Source organism: Lemur catta, chromosome 7 (genome assembly GCF_020740605.2).
Source record: "Lemur catta isolate mLemCat1 chromosome 7, mLemCat1.pri, whole genome shotgun sequence".
Taxonomy (NCBI): Eukaryota; Metazoa; Chordata; class Mammalia; order Primates; family Lemuridae; genus Lemur; species Lemur catta.
Window position 1 is genome coordinate 34,734,615 of NC_059134.1, and position 21,261 is coordinate 34,755,875.

At 38.6% G+C, this 21,261-nt stretch overlaps 1 protein-coding gene across 1 annotated transcript; it reads left to right on the top strand.

The window, feature by feature from the left end:
- The first annotated feature begins 11,852 nt into the window (after positions 1–11,852).
- LOC123641885 (stromelysin-1) lies at positions 11,853–20,283 on the top strand. The gene is made up of 10 exons (XM_045556816.1): positions 11,853–12,017; positions 12,840–13,084; positions 13,177–13,325; positions 13,455–13,580; positions 15,491–15,655; positions 15,841–15,985; positions 16,871–17,004; positions 17,408–17,567; positions 18,724–18,827; positions 19,873–20,283. Exons 1-10 carry the CDS (start codon positions 11,913–11,915, stop codon positions 19,971–19,973), a joined length of 1,434 nt encoding a protein of 477 aa, XP_045412772.1. The 5' UTR covers positions 11,853–11,912; the 3' UTR covers positions 19,974–20,283.
- The last annotated feature ends 978 nt before the right edge of the window (positions 20,284–21,261 follow it).

Sequence of the window (21,261 nt, forward strand, 5' to 3'; positions counted from 1 at the left end):
TAATTACTTCTCCAGCTTAACTAAAACTAAGTATATGTATTTTTGCTTAAATAAAAACTTTGAAAGAAAGTATTTGTTTTCTTTTTTTTTTCCTTGAAAAACAGAATGTGTACTTTGAAAATAACTCTGGACCTACTCTTAAATAAAACACATCTGTCTGTGACTGTACCAAGGAGTGAACAGAAATATGGCAACCTGGAAAAGAAAAAGCATAGATTTCTTTCAGTCACTTACATAAGGCTACCTGAATCCTTGGTCCAGATAGGAGAGCGTTCTCTAGGCTGTACATGTCCCCCAGGAGTACATACCGTGCATGGCTGCAAGACTGGAGAGGAGAAGAGATGAAATGGGAACTTCCCATCATGGTAAAATTCAGTCAGGTGTCATAATGTGAGCCATGTAATTGCCGTGCAACCTTGACAAGTGATTAAATCTAAGCTTCCTTAAATTTAGGAGGAAATATGAGTGGTACCCACCTCATAGGTTTATTGTGAAAAGCAACACAATGCATGGTGAGGATAGCATGATTTTTTTCCACTACCCTGACACACAGTTCTCCTGTCTTCTGGGTCGTATACACTGTAGAGCTCTCACTGCTTATGGGTTTGTGGAATGCTTCTAGTTTTCAACTTATTAGCAGACCGTTGCCGATTGATATACTCAAGTTCTAAGAAATGGTCAAGTGCATTTCGGGTCAGATGATCATTTTTGACTCAGTGGAATGAGCTGAAATCAAGGGAAATATGAGGCTTAGAAAGTAGGTAGAGGTGGAACTCTTTGTTCTTCATGTCTTAGATGCATTCTCAGCTCAAGTATGTGCTCCTTCGTTATAATAATCCTAGACTTGTCTTTGCAAAGAGTAGGATCAAGTTGCCACTGGGAGAAACATTATTCTCCACAGGTAACTAGATACAAGATTTCCTTCAGGATCGGCATCAAAAGAAAATTAAATGATATCTGGGTTGAATTGTCTTTGGCCTTAGGTAATTGAGAAGGAAGCGGTTTCTCCTAAATGACAACTGAATAGGAATAAAAGTCCAGAGCGCACGGGTCACTATCATGAACGTTCATGGAAATTCCTGCAAAGACTTGACGTATGACCCTTATCTCCATCCGTGTCATATTTTAAAATTTTGTTAAACAAATCCTTATAATTAACCATGTGCCAGACACTGTTCTAAATGCTGCATATACACACACAAAAAAAATAAAAATAGCTTATTTAATCCTCATTATGAACATGAGGTAAATACTACCATTTTCATTTTTCAGATGAGAAAATTGAACCATCAAGAAGAGTTTAACTTGTCCAAGGTCAGCTTGCCTTGATGCTGGGGTTCAAAGGCAGGCAGTCTGATACCTAGACTCCATGTTATGAACTACCACAAAATTCTGCCTTTCAGATTCATAAAGTGGAAAACAATCAACTAAATTCAAAACTCCTGACATTTCACTCTATAAAGCTTTGCATTTTTACTTGACTTTTCAATTAGTCTTTAAAATATCTTAAGAGTTCTGTGTTTGTCAGTCTGGGGAGTATCATTTTTTCTCTGGGAAATGGAACAGTGGGACTGCTTTGGTCTCTTTCTAGGGTTTGTGGCAGGAGGCTTAGGTGTAATTTCCCCACTTTGCTTATTGCTCAAGATTTAGTATTGCCAAGGTCCTTCTGATAAAAGAATCTGCCCTTGAGGGATGTTTGTTCTTGGCTAGCTGCTCTCTCATTCTTAATCTGGTTTCAGTTTATTTTGTGCGTGTACGTGTGTGCGTGCCAGCGCGTATACAAGTGTAGAGGAGATAGGGAAGCCCCGGAGATTTCTATTAACTCCTACAAACCCAGCAATACATTGAAAAGCAGGTTTTATTAAGACTGAAGTTGCTTTATGGTGAAAGTCTCCTTCATAATATATCACTTGCTATACTACAGGAAGTGAAGATGTGGCCTGTCTCTTCACCTGTTGCAAATATTAGGTCATTAAATATGACATGTCTGATTTCGAATCAAAAATGTAGTTTATTATATCTCAAACAAGAAACAGTACAATTCATCAAAATATGCACCTAAACTATCAAGTCAGTTTTGCCATCTTAAGGATAGCTTGTATATGCCAGCAGGGAAGAAGCCTGGAGAGTGAGTGGTGGTGAAATCAGGAAAGGCATTTTCCACAGCTTGTTGAAAGTTGAATATTTTTCCTTGCAAGAAGTGGTCCAAAGCCTGGAAGAAGTGGTAGTCAGTTGGTGCAAGGTCTGGTTAATATAGTGGATGACAGAGAGTTTCCAAGTCCAGCCTCTGTAGTTTGAGCAGCATTGTTTTTTGCAAAATGTGGTCTTGCAAGAGGATCAGCCTGTCTCTGTTGACCAATCTCATCTGCTTAATCACAAGCATCCTCATCATTTCATCCAATTGGTGGCAGTAGACACCTGCTGTAATTGATTGACCAGGTTCCCTGAAGCTGTAGTGGATAATACTAGTGCTGGACCACAAGACACCATTAGCTTTTTTTTTGATAAATATTCGGTTTTGGACTGTTTCAGCACTTCACCTTTATCCAACCATTGTGCTGAATGCTTGTGATTGTCAAAAAGAATCTATTTGTCATCACACGTAACAATATGGTATAGAAATGATTCACCTTTATGTACTGACAGCAAAGACAGGCAAGCTTCGAGATGATTTCTCTTCTGACACTTGTTTAATTCATTTGGCACCCATCTGTCCAGCTTCTTTACCTCACAAATTTGTTTCAAATGGTCCAATATTGTTGGAATAGTAACGTCAAACCTTGCTGCTAATTCACGCATAGGTTGAAATGGATTCACTTCCACTACAGCTTTCAGCTCATCATTATCCACCTTGGTCTCAGGTCACCCACATGGCTCACTTTCCAAATTAAAATCACCAGAATGGAACTTCTCAAACCATCGACATACTGTATCTTCATTAGCCATATCCTTCCCAAACACTTTTATGATATTTCTATCTGTCTACAATGCATTGGTTCCATGATGGAACTCATATTTGAAAATAACTCTAATTTTGGACTTATCCATGGTTTCACAAAAATTGCTCTAAAAAATATGAAAGATAATCACAAGCCAAAACATGTGTTTGAAAAGACTGAGAATGTACCTTCACAATAGGAAAAAAAAAAAAAAAACCCAAGAAGTGTCAAAGTGAAATGTCAGAGATATTAGCTGTCAAACTTAATACTTAAGGAAATTGGATATTTCATACTTAATGACCCAATATCTTGAAAGGCAGAGTTCTGGGCAGTGACTGCTCATACAAAGTCCATGATATTGACAAGTTAGAAAATCTGCTCAGTAACTTACTGTGTGATCTTAGGTAAGTTAGTTGACCTTTTTGAATCTCAGGAAAAATAATATCTGCCTCTTAGGTTGTTCTGAGAATTAACATTGGTGAAGCCCCTGACACTAAGTAGGTGCTCAGCTGAAGCTTGTTTCTTCTCATCTCAACTTGTCCTGGACCCAGAATTTCCCGGTTTTGCTGCTGTCCTCCTGCACAGGTAAATCCATACCGTAATAACCACTTTGAATTGTGGAGAAGGTAGAGAACCCATGTGGTCACTGTCCCCTTATTTCCTTCATTCTCAACTACTAAAAACCATCCAAAATTAGAAATACTGTCACTTAATTCTTTGCACCATTCTAGATATGTAAGTGTTATGAATAATAATGTTTATTATGTTCCTAGAAGTTTATATATAATTTCTGCTACATATAGCAAGCCCTTGGATAGCTATTGTTATTGCCATTTTAAGACTGAAGGAAAAGGGGCATAGAGAAGACAAGCAATTTGTTTGGTGTCACGGATCTAGTAGGTACAGAAATTAAGATTCTAATTGGAGACTGTTTAACCCCAGAACTCATGTTCTTTCTACCATACCACTTTGATTCTTTTGGCTAATAATCTTTTAACTAACAGGGAGTATGATCTGCTACTGTTTGACCCAATTATTAGGCACAAAATGGTTAATAAATTCAACAATCCTGCTCCTCTTCTGTACTTTTTGGAGCAGTTAAGCTGCCATAAAAATATCTTCAGGAAGATGTATACATAAGTGAGGTTTGAAGAGAAGTTTTTCCACTTATGCTCTAAATTCATGACTTTGAACATCATGTTCCTACCCTATAATTGAATAAAATACGACTTTCAAAAAGCAAAAAGGATTGTGAAATTTGTCTCAAACCACGGAGGTACTGGATTGTGTGTGTATGCTCAAAACATAGCTTAGAGCTGGATTTTGTTGATGAACGCTTAGGAATTCACAGCCAGCAAGATTTTGTTCATTTCCCCAGGATTTGGAACATTCACCAACCTTTGTGAGTAAGGAGGCTCTGTGTATAATATTTTTGAATCTGAGTGACACACAGTGACTGCTCATAGATGTGTGTCCTAACTGCGTCACATCTGGGCAGCACGAGTGGAAGATGATGGCCAGGAAAGACTGGGCTTCAAAAGAGGGGCGAGAAGTCACGAGAGGTGCCCAAAAAACTGATGACTAATTATCCAGCAGACACTAGGTTAAGAGACACATCCAGCTTTTACTGTCTATGTGGACTTGAACAAACATTTTAACTTTTTCTGAGCTTCAATTTCTTTATCTGTGAAATGGAGATACTAAGCTTTACCTTAGTGGCAATGTGGGTGTAAAGATTAGACATATTGGGCACACAGTAGATGATCACTATAGCGTGGTTTTATCCTTTCTTAAATGACAGTTCTGCATATATAGCTGTTTGATCGCATTGCACACTGAGAAAATGCAAAGTCATTAACTGCCTAAAACTGAATAGAACACTGAAAGTTCAGAATTCTGATTTCCTTCTTCCCCTGGCATGATTTTAATGCATAAGCTGGTACACCAGCACCAGCTCTGCTGGGTTGTGCCAGTTAGCTCTGCCTTGGTACATGTCCAACCCTAATTTGAGCTGTTACTACCACACAAACTTTCATTCTGTCATTCTTACATAATGTGGCCCATCCTTTGGATGTCTCAACATTAACAAAGTCATGACTCAGAAGAAGATGAGGTGTCTCTGAGCTGTGGCAAAGCAGTGCCTAGGACCATTACCACAGATTTGTCAGGGCAATGAGCATGGCTGGTTACAGGTATTTGAAGAAACCCAACCCTGAGAAATAAGTACTTACGAATTCTAGAGTTTAAGCAAAAACTATGTGGGTAGCAAAAGAAGAGATCATCTAACCAAGGAAATACCCAGGACTTTTCAGCCATTACAGAGGTGCATGAGCCAGGGAGTTGAGAGACAACTTTTCCAGTGAGAGACTGAATGTACAAACGGACAACAGCCAGATCGTATATGTAAATAGAACTCTGACCCACAACCTGAATGAACCTTCCCAGGAAACCATCCTATTACCCGTAATAAATAGCTGAAGAAGCCAGCCTGCTGTAAGTCAGGTTTGCAGAGTGCCAGATTGTTATCTCTAGTGACAAATCAGGAAGCTAAATAGTAATTTCCATCACAATTGGCCCCAAATGGCCAGGAGTTGGTTAATAACTGATAGCATCTCTAATTTTTGCCCCTATTTCCAACTTAGGACCAATCAGAGAAAGATATGCACCCCAGCCAATCCCATAGGATGCCCATGCTAGCCTGCCAGCAGCTTCCCTGTGTGCCAACAGTCTCCCTCCTTTTTTTCCCCCCACTATAAAGCTTTCCCACTCCTCTGTCTGCCGTTGCATCTCTGCCAAAACACAAATGGCAGTGGCTGACTCCCTTGCTAGAGCAAGCTCTGAATAAAGATTCTTTGCCTTTTCTAGTTTGGTTGGTCTTTGTTTGTTTCCACACCGGGCAAGTCACAAAGAAAGGAGTCCAACCTTAACTGCAGACCAGATAGTTCTGATTCTCCCCAATTTACAAGACTCAGTGTCGTGCCGTACCTTTCTCATCCTGCTTGTTTATTTTTGTTTGTATCATCACTTTCCTTTCTTAATTCTGTTTACTTCTATCTTCAATCTTTCAGGTTGCCTTTGTACCTCACTTGGATGATTCTAATAGCTGCTGAACTAGTCAACTTTGCTTTCTTCACATTCTAGTCCACCTCGATCACTGCTGCCAGATAAATTTCACAGAGGCACAGTTCTGATGTTGCCACTTATCTGACCAAGAGCACTAAATGGGGAAATTGTCAGCCTAAAAAGACAACTGCCTAGTCGCCACTGAAGCAGCCTTTCCCAAACATGCACTACAGCACATAAATGAAAAGAAAAGCTTGTTTCAGAATGAATTTGTCCACTCTTTACAGGAACAGTGAAGTTACATTGGAAAAAAAATTCAGATGTCTGTTTGCCTTATGAAATCTCAGGAACTTCTCGTCACGTCTAAAAGAACTAGAAAGATATTTTGCTCCTCACAGGGGCTAGGATATGTATTTTTCTATCATCTAGAAAACATTGAAGCTGTATCTCTACTGGACAGGTGCTGATTTTGTTTTTTGAGACAGGGTCTTGCTCTGTTGCCTGGACTAGAATACAGTGGCATCATCAGAGCTCACTGCAATCTCAGACTCCTGGGCTCAAGTGATCCTCCTGCCTCAGTCTCTTGAGTAGCTGGGACTACAGGCATGCGCCACTATGTCCAACTAATTTTTCTTACTTTTTGAGATGAAGTGTCACTGTGTTGCCCAAGCTGGTCTCCAATTCCTGGCCTCAAGTAATCCTCCTGCCTCGGCCTCCCAAAGTGCCGGGATTACAGGTATGAGCCACCACCCCCCGCCCATGTGTTGATATTGAAAAGAGGAAAAAAAGATTGTGACCTGGGAGTTTCATACCCACATAAGATATCTCCCATAGCAGACATTAACAAAAGACATGCTCAGACATGCTGGAATCAATTAACTTCACTCCTGAACCACCTTTGGAAAAAAATTACATAAGGACATATAGTTGCCAACTGACTAAAAATGAACAGCTCCAGAATGCATAGTTCAGGATGTAAAATCCTTAATAGAGCTGCTTTTACTCAGTTTGTTAGACAAAGTCAATTTTCTGATTGAAAGAGGACTTGTCAGGTGGATTTTGCAGCCTGGAGTTAAGCTTCATCCATGTTTCCCATTCCTGTTCTCCTGCTTCCACTCTAATCCTCATACAAGAAAAAGTGTTTCTCAAGCAACATTTTTTACCCCACAATCAAATGGAATATACTGCCTGTTGGAGCACCACTGAAAACTTCAAGTTATGTTATTCTGTTTTGCACAATTGGAATATTTGTGCCAAGAATATTACAAAATGCTCATTCCCTCTGTAAAATCAGAGTTGCCTAGAGCCACATAAAAGCCATTGTCATTGCCAAGGAATTTGAATGATGGATTTCAACATTTTTACCACTCATGTTGAGTGATCTGAGTCATTAGCTTTTATAAACGAAGAAAGATCGAGGCATCCACGTGCAGAAATTACCCGTGCCTAATCCCCTTTTCTGTTCTGGTTCCCCTTCCAACTAGAATGTTTGAAATTGTCTGTGGCAAATAGGCATAAACATCAGAATATATGGTCTGATTTCAGCTATGAAAAACATATGTGAAAAAACCTATAAGCAATAGGTTTTATCCTACAATTTAAACAGAACATATTGCTTTCTTAGTACTTCTGTCTGGCTGGTGAGATTCAAAATTGTGGGAAAATATAAAGGAAATTTTATAAATTCCCACTGTCAGCATGACATAAAAAAGAATACACAGGAATTTAAAAGATGAGAGGAAAGTACATAGTTAATAGCATTAATAGTGTTATTCTACTTTGACAAGACTACAAATGATTAATTTTCTTCTTTCTATTTTTTTGTACATTTTAAATTTTCTATAATAAACATATGAAGCTTTATTTAAATATATAAAGCTTTATTTAAAATATTTTGTGGACATATGGCTTTCTACCAACAATGGAATAAACTCTAAATACCTTAGCTGCAGACTAATGGTCTTCTATGATTGGGCTCCAACCTATCTTCCCACAACTTTATTTTTCATTTTTTCATTACTACCCTTCACACACCACACCTTCTATTTCAATAAAAAGTAACTCTTCAACATTTTCTATATAGATTCTAACTTTTTACCCTCCTCATAGTTGTTTATTCTGTTCCTGAATTTCCCTCCATGTCCAAATCATTCCAGGCTCAATTTCTCTGCTGCTTTTCCTATGGGATTTTTCTAAAGTAAACACCTTCTGCTTAATTCCTATACAACTTTTTACTTTATTTCTTACAGAATTAATTATATAGGGATCATCTCCTCTCCTAGATTATGATCTTCCTTCTATCATTCCTTCATTACTTTGTTCTTTTGCTCCCTCCTTCTTCTTTCTAGTTTTTAAATAGTTAATTCGGTCACCTTGTTTTTCTAAATTTCTGTTTTAAATTTGATTTCCAAATCTACACTTTTAGTTTGGGTATTCTGAAGTACTTGCAACTCAGACACTTGAGGAATGAACGTATAGCTGAAAGAATGATTATATCAGCTGGTGGTAGCAAGGATCTTACGTTATCACGTCTAATTAATCATGGAGAAGCATGATAAATAGGAAGACAAATGTAAAAATTATCAGATAGAACATTCCTTGGATTAACTGCCAGCTTTTGAATCCAAGTGGGATTAGATTGAACATAAATTTAATTCCAGGTCTCTGATGCCTGTGAGGTCAGATTTATAAAACCAGCCATTGTATATATTTAATCATATAACAAATGATTGTTCTATGGAAGAGCCATTTTCATTTCTGTGCTGAAAATACCTAATTTTTTTTTTCTGGCATTCAGAGCTCCCCTCTACATTCAATGTATTTACTCTCTTTTTTCTTCTTCTTCCTTCTTTCTTTTCTTTCCTTCCTTCCTTCCTCCTTCTTTCCTTCTTCTTTTCTTCCTTCCTTCTTTCCCTTCCCTTCTTCTTTCACTCAGTTGCTTTTCAATTTACCTATTCCTTCTCATTAATGCATTGCCTTTTAAAATGTAATTTACAGTCAGGCACCATGGCTCACACCTGTAATCCTAGCACTCTGGGAGGCTGAGGCAGGAGGATCAATTGAGCTCAGGAGTTCAAGACCAGCCTGAGCAAGTGAGACCCCACCTCTACTAAAAATAGAAAAATTAGCTGGGTATGGTGGCTTGCGCCTATAGTCCCAGCTACTTGGGAGGCTGAGGCAGGAGGATCACCTGAGCCCAGGAGTTTGAGGTTGCTGTGAGCTAGGCTGACACCACGACATTCTAGCCCAGGTGACAGAGTGAGACTCTGTCTCAAAAAAAAAAAAAAAATGGAATTTACAAAATGCAGTTAGACTATCTTGTGCATGGTCAGAAAACTCCTGGTTCTACAATTTTAGTTTGAGTATTCTGAAGACATAGGAATGAAGACTTTGAGTATGTAAGTCTTTTTTAGGGAGACTTAAAGTGATAGATCGAGTCTTTTCCTATAGAAAAAAAACCTTTAAAAATTTAATTATTAGAGAATTTGGTAAATATAACATGTCGGATCTGGAAATTTAGAAACATCTACATGATTTGTGAATTTTTTGACTTTTCTTTCACTTGTTCGATTTTTGCTAGAAGCATTTCACTCATAATTAATATATTAATTAGTTCTCTAAGCAATTTTTGGGTACATACTATACGCCAGGTACCGTGCTAAGTACTAGGAATATAGAATCAAATGGCCCATCTTGCCAGCTCCATATCAACAGTTGGGAAAATAAACATGGTATCTGTCAGGCTTCCCTCTAAACGTTAAATATATTTTATAAGTTATAATGCCCGATAAAATCTACAAGGGAAAAACCGTAATCTAGAAGGAACTGACAATTGTGGCTGCCACAGTTGTTCTGCTTTTAATTTCTCTTTTATCTGCCGGCTCCACTGCTCCTTCCTGGAATCCGTATCCCTGTCACCACTTTGACCACCAATCTCCTTGTCCTCACTTGCTGTGGCCAAATATTTCTCCCTTATTTCAATCAGGACAAGACACAGATTTTTTTCCTTAAAGAAACAGAGAATCACAGGACGTTCTTTTTGACTTGCCTTTTAGACAGAATCTAATCTAAAAATGGAGGCTTAAATTTGATGTATGGCCCTGCCAAGTGGGGGGCATCTGGTTAGGCACCTCCAGTTATAGGGATCTTACTACCACCGAGGAATCCTATTTGAGCCTCCATACATATCGGGTAAAATCTCTCCGGTGTTTATTAAGAAGCATACGAAAAAATAAAACAAAGAATGCAAAAGGAATGTAAATGGGAGGGAGGAAAATATGCACTTATTAAATGTCTACTAAGTGTGCAACACTTTCATTCATCATTGTACTTAGTTCTCACTCCCAAGATGTTCTGCCCTTTAACAAACAAATCATCAAGCAAGTGAGCAAAGGAAGAAAGAACAAATAAAATGTGGTGATCAGGGAAAGGTGCCACAAGATGGGCGGTGGCAGGTGATGAGAAGATTATGCAGAGTTTAACTAAATTTCTTCTGAAAATGTTTAAAGTCTTTCTTATAAGCATTTATTATACACTAATGATGTGAGCAACTCTCTTCCCAACAAAGAAAAGGAAAATAAAAGTAAAAAAAAAAGAAAAAGAGCAGGAAAAGGAAGAACATGAGAATAGAATTTAGGATGGCTTTTTGTTTTCAACTGCAAAACATCTACTAATGTGAATTTAGGGAGGAAACAAAGCGATTGAAAGAGAATAAGAAAAGTATGGAAGATAAAGACAGAGACTTTCAGTTCAGTGAGCAATGTAATTCATTTCAATTCTATAAGTGTTCATGGAACAACTATTATGGACTTAATACCCATTAATAAATTGGGTACAGAATTACCCAAAGAGGATACATTTCCTTCTTTTTCACAGGCCCTCTTTTTTCCAACCTGCCCATGATCTTTCTCCTCAAGGACCAGCAAATCCAGGCAGAAATCAACAGCAGGTATTTTATTTTTTATTTATTTATTTATTTATTTATTTTTTGAGGCAGAGTCTCACTTTGTTGCCCGGGCTAGAGTGAGTGCCGTGGCATCAGCCTAGCTCACAGCAACCTCAAACTCCTGGGCTTAAACAATCCTACTGCCTCAGCCTCCCGAGTAGCTGGGACTACAGGCATGCGCCACCATGCCCGGCTAATTTTTTCTACATATATTTTTAGTTGGCCAGATAATTTATTTCTATTTTTAGTAGAGACGGGGTCTCGCTCAGGCTGGTCTCGAACTCCTGACCTCGAGCGATCCACCCGCCTCGGCCTCCCAGAGGGCTAGGATTACAGGCGTGAACCACTGCGCCCGGCCAACAGCAGGTATTTTAAATCACAGATTCAACAAATAAATTCTCCCTTCCGATTTTCTTTTAGATATGTTTTCTCTGTGTAATACTATATAGTATAGAGTATAGTTATGTATGTATGCTTTTCATTTACAGACATCTTACTACATTTGATTTTAAATTATGTTCATCTTAAAATAAAACTGCTTTTAAAAGTTCTGCACAATTCTGAGTTTTACCAAGTCAGCCCACTTCTTCTATCAAACACACAAACATAAATTGTCTAGTGAATTCTAGTCAGCTTTTCCAGAGTGGAAAAAAAAATGCTCCAGTTTTCTCTTCTACCAAGACAGGAAGCATTTCCTGGAGCTTAATCACCCGTTTAACCTTGCAAAATTGGGAAGGTTGAGCGAAATTAGTAAAGTAGGTTGTATCATCCTACTTTCAATTTGGACTTTTTGGAAATGGTCCTGCTGCCTTTTGGATGAAAAGCAATGATGAGTCAGTCAAGCTGTGAGTGATCTAAACAAACATTGTCACCCTATAAAAGTTGGGCTCCAGGGGTGGACCTGGAAGGCAGTAGGCAAAGAGCAAGGCACTGAGACAGCATAGAGTTCAGCAAAGCCCGTGGAAATGGAGAGTCTTCCAATCCTATTGTCACTATGCGTGGCAGTTTGCTCAGCCTATCCATTAGATGGAGCTGCAAGGGGCGAGGACACCAGCATGGACCTTGTTCAGGTAATTAACAGAGGTAGATAGACACCACACTCATTGGCAGGGCCAAGTGGAGAGACCATCTCTGCCTTCCACAGTAAGTTCAAACCCTTCTGTGTGTCTTAAAACCCACATAGAATGATTTGAGCTTGCTATGTAGGAACAGTTCAGGGACAGAGAGTTATAAAGTGTTGGCCATGGAAAGGGTCTCAGTATCACAGTATTTGGGCTTCTCCTTTTATGTAAGAAGCAACAAAGGCCAGAAACATTAGGTGTTTTCTCAAGATCACACAACACCATAGCAATAGCAGCACTGGGGCTTGAGGCACATGATACCGAGTGGAAACTGTGTGAACCATGTCACGCTTTGAACTTCTTTAGGTATTTTAATTCAATGTAATTTTACCTAAGTATTTGTATTGCTAGTGACATGTTTAGACAAAGGAATTTGTCCAACTCTTTTCTTAAGCCAGGGACTTGTGAGAAATATAAAGTGAAAAATTAAGGAAATTGAATAAATTTACCTTAAATATACAAATATGCTCAAAGAGGCTTATTTGTTCATTTTGTTTTGTTCCTTTAAGTGCACTGGATATTTATCTTAATTTTTCACTTTACTTTTATTACTTTGATAGCAAACTAAGCTGCAGAAATAGTTAAAAGTTAAAGCAAAGGTGAGAGGAAGGCTGTAATTAAAGAATTAAATGAAATGTGACATTTATTATTTCAGGAAACTAGAGAAATACTTCAAATAGACTAAGAAAAGTGGGCAACTGCAAAATTTACTATAAATGGCTACAGCTAAAAATCATAAGAATGACCTAAAAACTATACTTATTCTATTAGCAATACCTAGAAAACTACTACAACCTTCCAAAAGATGCGAAGCAGTTTGTTAGAAGAAAGGACAGTGGTCCTGTTGTTAAAAAAATCCGAGAAATGCAGAAGTTCCTTGGGTTGGAGGTGACGGGGAAGCTGGACTCCAACACTCTGAAGGTGATTAGCAAGCCCAGGTGTGGCGTTCCTGATGTTGGTCACTTCAGTACCTTTCTTGGCACGCCCAAGTGGAGGAAAACCCAACTTACCTACAGGTAATGGGTCCAAAGAGTTTTCACATAGGATTGAAATGTTATAAGCTGTGTCATAGTAGAAAATATTATCTTCTTCAATTTTTCTCACACAGGATTGTGAATTATACACCAGATTTGCCAAGAGATGCTGTTGATTCTGCCATTGAGAGAGCTCTGCAAATCTGGGAGGAGGTAACTCCACTGACATTCTCCAGGATGGATGAAGGAGAGGCTGACATAATGATCTCTTTCGCAGTTCGAGGTAAAAATTAAAGCACAACAAAACAAAAACACATGAAATGCATCCATTTATCTGCTGTTGTTTTATTGGAAAAGGCAAAAAGAGATCCTAATTACCTATCTTTCCAATAAAAAAATTTTTTTTTGTTAGAACATGGAGACTTTTCCCCTTTTGATGGACCTGGAAAAGTTTTGGCTCACGCCTATCCTCCCGGGCAAGGGATTTATGGAGATGCTCACTTTGATGATGATGAACAATGGACGAAGGAGACAGCAGGTTCGTGCCATCTCTCAGAATGGTTTTGGTCTTAATTTCTTTTTACGTTTAGAAAACTCTTAATGACTAAAAATGCTCAAGAAATGGGGTATTCTGGATTTCCCAGTGGATCAGTGATCAGCAGAATATATTTTTGTTTAAATCATTATTGAAAAAATTTTCAGATGCCTAAAATTTATATTTCCTGTCTTGGTTAACCACAATATAACAAACATCATTAAGTATTTCTTTAATGATTGTGGATTGTGTGTGATTTAAGGGCCACCATTATTAAGAACAATTTCTCATTATATCAAAATGCAGGCTGGGCGCGGTGGCTCACGCCTGTAATCCTAGCACTCTGGGAGGCCGAGGCGGGTGGATCGCTCAAGGTCAGGAGTTCGAAACCAGCCTGAGCAAGAGTGAGACCCCGTCTCTACCAAAAATAGAAATTATATGGCCAACTAAAAATATATGTAGAAAAAATTAGCCAGGCATGGTGGCGCATGCCTGTAGTCCCAGCTACTCGGGAGGCTGAGGCAGGAGGATCGCTTAAGCTCAGCAGTTTGAGGTTGCTGTGAGCTAGGCTGACGCCACGGTACTGACTCTAGCCTGAGCAACAGAGCAAGACTCTGTCTCAAAAAAAAAAAAAAAAAGGAAACAAAATGCGGATATCTAAGGGATAGTGTATTGCATTGAATCTATACCAAAAAGTGGCCTGGATATTGCTTAAATAATTTTCCCCATTTACTTCCTTACTCTTCAAAACAGACATCAGAATTAAATTTCAACAAGTGAAGTTCTCTTTTTGCCTTTTTTCTGGCCAAGGCAATATTTTACTACCTCTAGGCAAAGAGGAATTTTTATGGATTGTTTCTTTCCAAGGAAAGGACTAACCCACAAATACAATGTCCAAACTGTTTAGGTAGAAGAATGTTTCTCAGTACATAACTGTGTATTTTGGGGAATGACTTCCAAACTTTTCAAAAGATCAGCTGAAATAAATAACGCTACTTCTGAGATTTAACTGGGATTTATAACAAAAATGTAAATATCTGTAGAAAGTACAAATGTGAGTTTAGTGCTGGATAAAATTCTTGGTTTGGCTGAATTAACAACTTCTTTTTACAAATGAACCTTCCTAGGATCACAAGGTGTACAAGTAACATTTGCAAAAGTAAAGTAGATTTACTTGTTATGTTGATTGTAATTACCCAGTGCCTTCCAGTTTCAGTATTATGGGTTTAAAAAAAAAAACAGTACGAACAGGGAAAACATGTGAATGCAGCTAATGTTTGTGTGCCTAAAATCTCTTTTGTGACAAATGCTAGACATGATTGGGCATGTTATGTTTTATACCAATTTTGCAAATCCTATGACATCTTTCATAATTCATCTTTTGAGACTCAATATAATACATACTTGATAGTGAGGCCAAAAAATTATGAAAGCAATATTCCAATAAAAAATAACAGGAGTATGGTTGTTTAAGGATTTCAGAACTGAGATGAATACAGTTTCATTCAACTGAGACTGCAAATGGTAAATGCTAATATATTGAAACAGTGTTTAGCTTTGCATTGATAAATGAAGAGAAATTTTTATCGATGTGCTAAACAAGTAGGTTCATTGCATTTCTGAGTACAAGAAAACGGACCTGGTTCTCCTGGAGTTAAGAGGCTCCTGAGGCTGAGGGTGGGTAGGCAGGTGGATATGGCAGGGTACTTCACATGAATGATTTCAAGTATGTCCTGAAATATATTTAGCATTCCATTAAGTGTATAATCAGTCAATTGCTCAATTAACCAACAAACAAGGCAAAAATAGCCCTATATGGTTCCAGGAAGTAAACAAATACAATGCACAGCTGACCTGTGTAATGTACATGTATTTTAGGAATAAGTGGCTATTATTTATGATTTCATAAATAGGAACCAATTTATTCCTCGTTGCTGCTCATGAACTTGGCCACTCCCTGGGTCTCTTTCACTCGGCCAACACCGAAGCCGTGATGTACCCACTCTACAAGTCATTCACAGACCTGGCCCAGTTCCGCCTTTCTCAAGATGATGTGGATGGCATTCAGTCCCTCTATGGTGAGTGACGCTGGAAAAATTAGGCATCGTAGCTTTGCAATGATGGTCTTCAGGGAAGTTTTAAAATGCTACATAGAACATTTATAATTTAGCTCAAAGGACCTTGAGAATGTTCGGAAAGCATGTAAATTGACAAACCCATCACATTTCCCTAATGTTTGTATCCCTGGATCTGTTCCCTTCAGGACCCCCCTCTGCCTCCCCTGATGACCCCCTGGTGCCCACGGAATCTGCCCCTCTAGGACCTGAGACACCAGCCATGTGCGATCCTGCTTTGTCCTTCGATGCAGTCAGCACCCTCAGGGGAGAAGTCCTGTTCTTTAAAGACAGGTCAGACCAGAAAATTGTATTTTCCTATCTAACGTTTTGATTTACAATACTTAGAAAGGAAAACAAAAGGAAATGTGATAGAGACTTTTAAACATTTAAAACAAAAATGTTTCCTCTGAGCTTGAAATCATTCAGACCTGGTGCTGCCCTTTCCACATTTTCCTAAAACTGTCAGGTTCATTTCTGAAGTCTTAGGATGAGTTGATTCTTATCCTCTAATGGTTGTTTCCAAATGTCCTAAGACATGGTTGCTTTTCAAAAAGCACAAGTAAATCTTTAGAATAAGAATTTTACCTTAACCTCCTTCAAAAATGACACCAGGATAAGCATTACATTTAATCAATTAATTTACTTACTGCTGTACAAATGTGCACATGATAAAACATTCAAACTGCACAAATGGGAAGAAAGTTAAACATTTTGGTTCCTCAGTTCTCCCTATATTCATTCATAATCAACACCTCTTTTATATCCTTCCAGAATTGTTCTGTCCCTGTATAAGAATATACTTGGACAGAACATACACATACACACACATACGGCCTAGATTTTTGAAAAGTATAAATGATGGTATAGCACATACACTGTTTTGCACATATTGCAGGTAATTAATTAGAGCACATACTGGGCTACTGAGTTTGCATGGTAGGATAACTTTTCTTTCATAGATAATGATACTCTGAAAAGCTATGACAGGAGGTCCACTGCAGTCTTCTAAAGAAAAAGAAAAGAATTTTCCTAATGGCAATATACTTGATTTCTGTCTATCATCCAGCCTAGAAGATGAGAGAATGGGGGAAGTTGGGTGAGGCAGGACAGTGCGGAAAATACTGTGAAGGTGAAAGACTGTTTTTCAATTTACATTTCTTTCTATATACATTTTAGACATTTTTGGCGCAAATCCTTCAGGACACATGAACTTGAGTTTCATTTGATCTCTTCATTTTGGCCATCTCTTCCTTCAGACATGGATGCTGCATATGAAGTTACTAGCAGGGATACTGTGTTCATTTTTAAAGGTAACTATTATATAATCATTTCTTTAACTCTTGAAATAAACCCTTTCACAAGGAAACTGAACAGGATTTGAATTTTTTTTACTATGTCAAAATTTGGCTACTAAAACAGCCAAAGGTAATGAAGAAATAACCAGGGCTGGTATTATTTTATTTATATTTTACAGATGATAAAAATAAAGATAGGAAGATAAATTGCCCAGAGTTGTGAATTCTCTCGTTTGATCTTTGTTCATTCATACAATCTGCAAATTTTTGCTAAAAGCCCGCTATAAGGTGGTGACTAAATCTAAAATTCAGGCTTCTTCTTTACCATGGAAATCAAAGGTGTTAAAAAGTATTTTTAAAGCTAAAAGGCTTAACTGTTATAAATTTAATATGACTCTGAATTATTTATTTTTAACAGGAAATCAGTTCTGGGGAGTCAGAGGAGGTGAGGTACAAGCAGGTTACCCAAGAAGCATCCACACCCTGGGTTTTCCTCCAACAGTAAAGAAAATCGATGCAGCCATTTCTGATAAGGACAAGAAGAAAACATACTTCTTTGTAGAGGACAAATACTGGAGGTGAGAAGCAAAAGGATGACTTTGTATGGAGCTTAATTAGGGAAATTATTTTCTTTTTCTAAGAAAACCCACCCCACCCACCCCTTAGGGCTGCTTCCCTTCCAGTAGGAAGAAAGGGTTTTAGACAACTTCTGGAAAGTACTTTCAAACATAGCAGTGCCTTATAACAGGTGTTTCTTAAGCTCTCCTACTTTGAGTCCCATGTGCAATTGGTCGGTTCTTCCCTTTCTGCTGTTGCCCCTCCTCCTGGAGACCCCTCTTCCCTTCTCCACCTACTCAAATCCTGCCTGTCCCTCAAGTCCTGGCTCAAGTGCCACTCTTTGCAGGCAGCCTTCCCTCCCGGACTTTAAACCCAATTAGGAAGATGCCCTGAGAGTCCATGCCACAATTTAGCCGTCTTACAGTTCTGCTCCTTGTCTCATTGTGTTTGCCTTGTCTTCCTAACGTTTCTATATGATTTTCAAGGGCTTCTTCAAGCCTCACTCATTCATTCCTTCTGCCTGCGTAAGAGATGACAAGCAACAGCAGTTCAGTTTTAGGGATACAACCCAGGACTCGCAGACAGATTGACTCCTGGGCCAGCTGCCCAGACTTTGAGACATCCAGACTGACCATCTGACATCCAACCAATGGGCCCAAAACGCATTTACTGTGCTTTGCTTCTCATCCCAATCCCTTTTCCTAGGAGGCTGCCATTAGAAGACTTAGATGTGCAGGGTGGGGAGGGCAGGTATATATGGCCAACTGGTAGAGAACTTGAAATTGTACTTTAGATGAATGATTCAATTCACTTTATACACACCCACATACACAACACACACACACGCACACACACACACACACATATAAATATAAGTCTCTGTGACAGAAAGATGATTAAGGTTCTCTCTGTCCAGGCTTAAAAAATATAGTTAACAAGCAACATGTGCTACATACAAAAGGATGCTGTCCCTGTTCCTGATGGAGACATGGTTTTAAGAACTAAGTTTGCAATACCATTAAAGTTACATATTTCTCTAATCCTAAATATGCTTGACATTTATTTGCAGGACTTGGAAAGTTTACTAGAATTCCACAGTAAACCTAACGTGACTTATGAATTTTGGTAACGTGGTCTCTGTGCATTGCTGAGCTGTGTTTCTTTCACTCGCAACAGATTTGATGAGAAGAGACAGTCCATGGAGCCAGGCTTTCCCAGGCAAATAGCTGAAGACTTTCCAGGGGTTGACACAAAGATTGATGCTGCTTTTGAAGCATTTGGTAAGAGGATACTAATTTTGTTGGCAATGGGGCACTTGAAACATTCTATGGTATCAGAGGGAAGAGCAGAATTGAAACAATTTTTAATAACAGGGTTTTTTCCCCCAAATGAGTTCCTTCCCCAAAATTTTGATTCACCTACTTTTGTACCAATTATATGACTACTTCACATAACAAATTATTTTGAATCATAAAGATAATTAACACAAATCTTTCTACTTTATTTGGTTTTATACATACATATAAAACCAAAGTGCTCATGTCACTTCCTCACTTCTCGAGCTGCTACCTTACAGATTACCGTGTTAGCATAAAAATTTCATCAAGTGATGTGGCCAGGTGTAATACTGGCGGCCTGGTCTTTTCCTCCATCCCATCTTATTGCTACTACTAATTTTCAGGGAGATTTTCTCTGTCTTTCCTGAGTAGTTGGTCATTGCCCATATAGGTCAGTTGCAAACACTTACCTTTCCATGTGCCCAAAGTTAAAAAAAAAAAAAAATTCCTACTCAAGGGTAGGTGAGTGGAGGCTGATGATCTTTATTGAAAGATAACTTGAGCATGTTTGCAGAGCCCTAAAGGGTCCTCTGGTGTCTTGAAAGAGTTGCTGTGCTTCTCAAGTTGCAACGTGGGGAAAGGGGAAGAGGATTGTAGGGAGGAAAAAAATAAGTGATCATATTTTCCAGAAAATAGGAGAATTTTATTGATTGGAAGCAGAATAACCTTGTAACCCAGAACGTGGCTTTGCTGTCAGACAGAGCTGGCGTGGAGTGCTGTCTCCATCCTTTCTTGTTGAGTAACCTTGGGCAAGCATCTAAATCTATCTAAACCTCAACTTGCTTATCTATAAAATGGAGTTAGATACACTACCTTACAGGGCTGTTGCAGAGATAAATGAAAACAAAATCATGCAAAATGCTTAACACAGTCCCTGGCACAAAGTAAAGTTTTATAATCACTTCCTTTTTTTAGTTCTCTATTATTATGAGTTTTGAATGTTGCCAGATGTCTTTATTTGAAAAACTATCTTACTATTATTTTGCAGGGTTTTTCTATTTCTTCAGTGGATCTTCACAGTTGGAGTTTGACCCCAATGCAAAGAAAGTGACACATATTTTGAAGAGTAACAGCTGGTTTAATTGTTAGGAGAGAGATGTAGAAGACACAATATGGGCATTTTAAATGGAGCTAGTAATTCTTCACCTAAGTCTTTGTGAATGAAAAGGGTTTGTTTTCTCCTGCGTGTGCTGTGACAGAGAACTCGAGTGTGCCCTGTGCCTCTTGCCAGTTGTCTTCATGTTACCACAGGGCATTCAAACGGGCTGCTGCTTAGCTTGCACCTTGTCACATGGAATGATTTTTCACAAGAGAAGGGGAAGCACTTGTGCAACAAATGACTGTATCTGTGTAGACTATTTGCTTGTTATTTAATAAAGATGATTTGTCAGTTATTTTATTTGTTTTGTTTGTTTCAAGAGCAAGTCGTTCTCACACTGTTGGGGACATTATGGACTGCCTGAGCAGTAGACAGCCTGAGATGCTTGGCCAGTGGATAAGGGTCTCCATGGCTGGGGCTTTGCAATGGGCTCACTTAGAACTGAAGAGAATCTACCACTTGCCCTCTTCATTAGCCCTGTAACAGGATTCTTAATCTGCCACCTAGACATTGTATGTGTTCTGACACACCTAGAGGAGAAAAATCTAGGGGGGTGGTCACATTGTAGGGCTGGCTCTGGGAAAAATTGGGAAATGAATCCTGTAATTATAGCCGATTGCCTAATTCACACACCTCATTTTATGTGGGGAAATCAAACTTGTTCTTCATCTTTTCCTTTTACTTATATATTCCCTTAGTGGAGCCCCTTCCCCTGACCTAGCAAGCAAAAGTCCTCAAATCTACCTTATTCACACAAAAAGATATCCTCCTGTATTCATTTTGTATCTGCCTGTGCCCCACTGGCAAATGATGATTCTAAAACAGGTTTATCATCCGTAAGTAACATCTTTAGCACAATGCCTGGTACACAGTAATAGCTTATTCCCTCTTTAATTTATCCATTCATTTGAGAATGGTTTATTAATCAGATTCCATATGCCAGGCATTATGCTAGGTTGTAGCACAGAAACCAAAAAAAAAAAAAAAAAAGGACACAATCCCAATCCCAATCCCTTTCCTTGTTGAGATTACAATTCAGCAAAAGAATATATGCAGATAGCCACAAATATGAATAAACAATTGTAAATATGGTAAGAGTTACAAAGGAAAAAAAATAGACTTCTTTGTTAGAATAACAGAAGAACCTAATCTGAACTAGGTGGTTTTAGAAGAACTTTTGAGGGAATGGCTTTGAAGGTTTTGAGGGGAGGCGTGGAGACTAAGTGGGGAGATGATGGCTTGGACCAGCAGTCCCCAACCTTTTTGGCACCAGGGGCC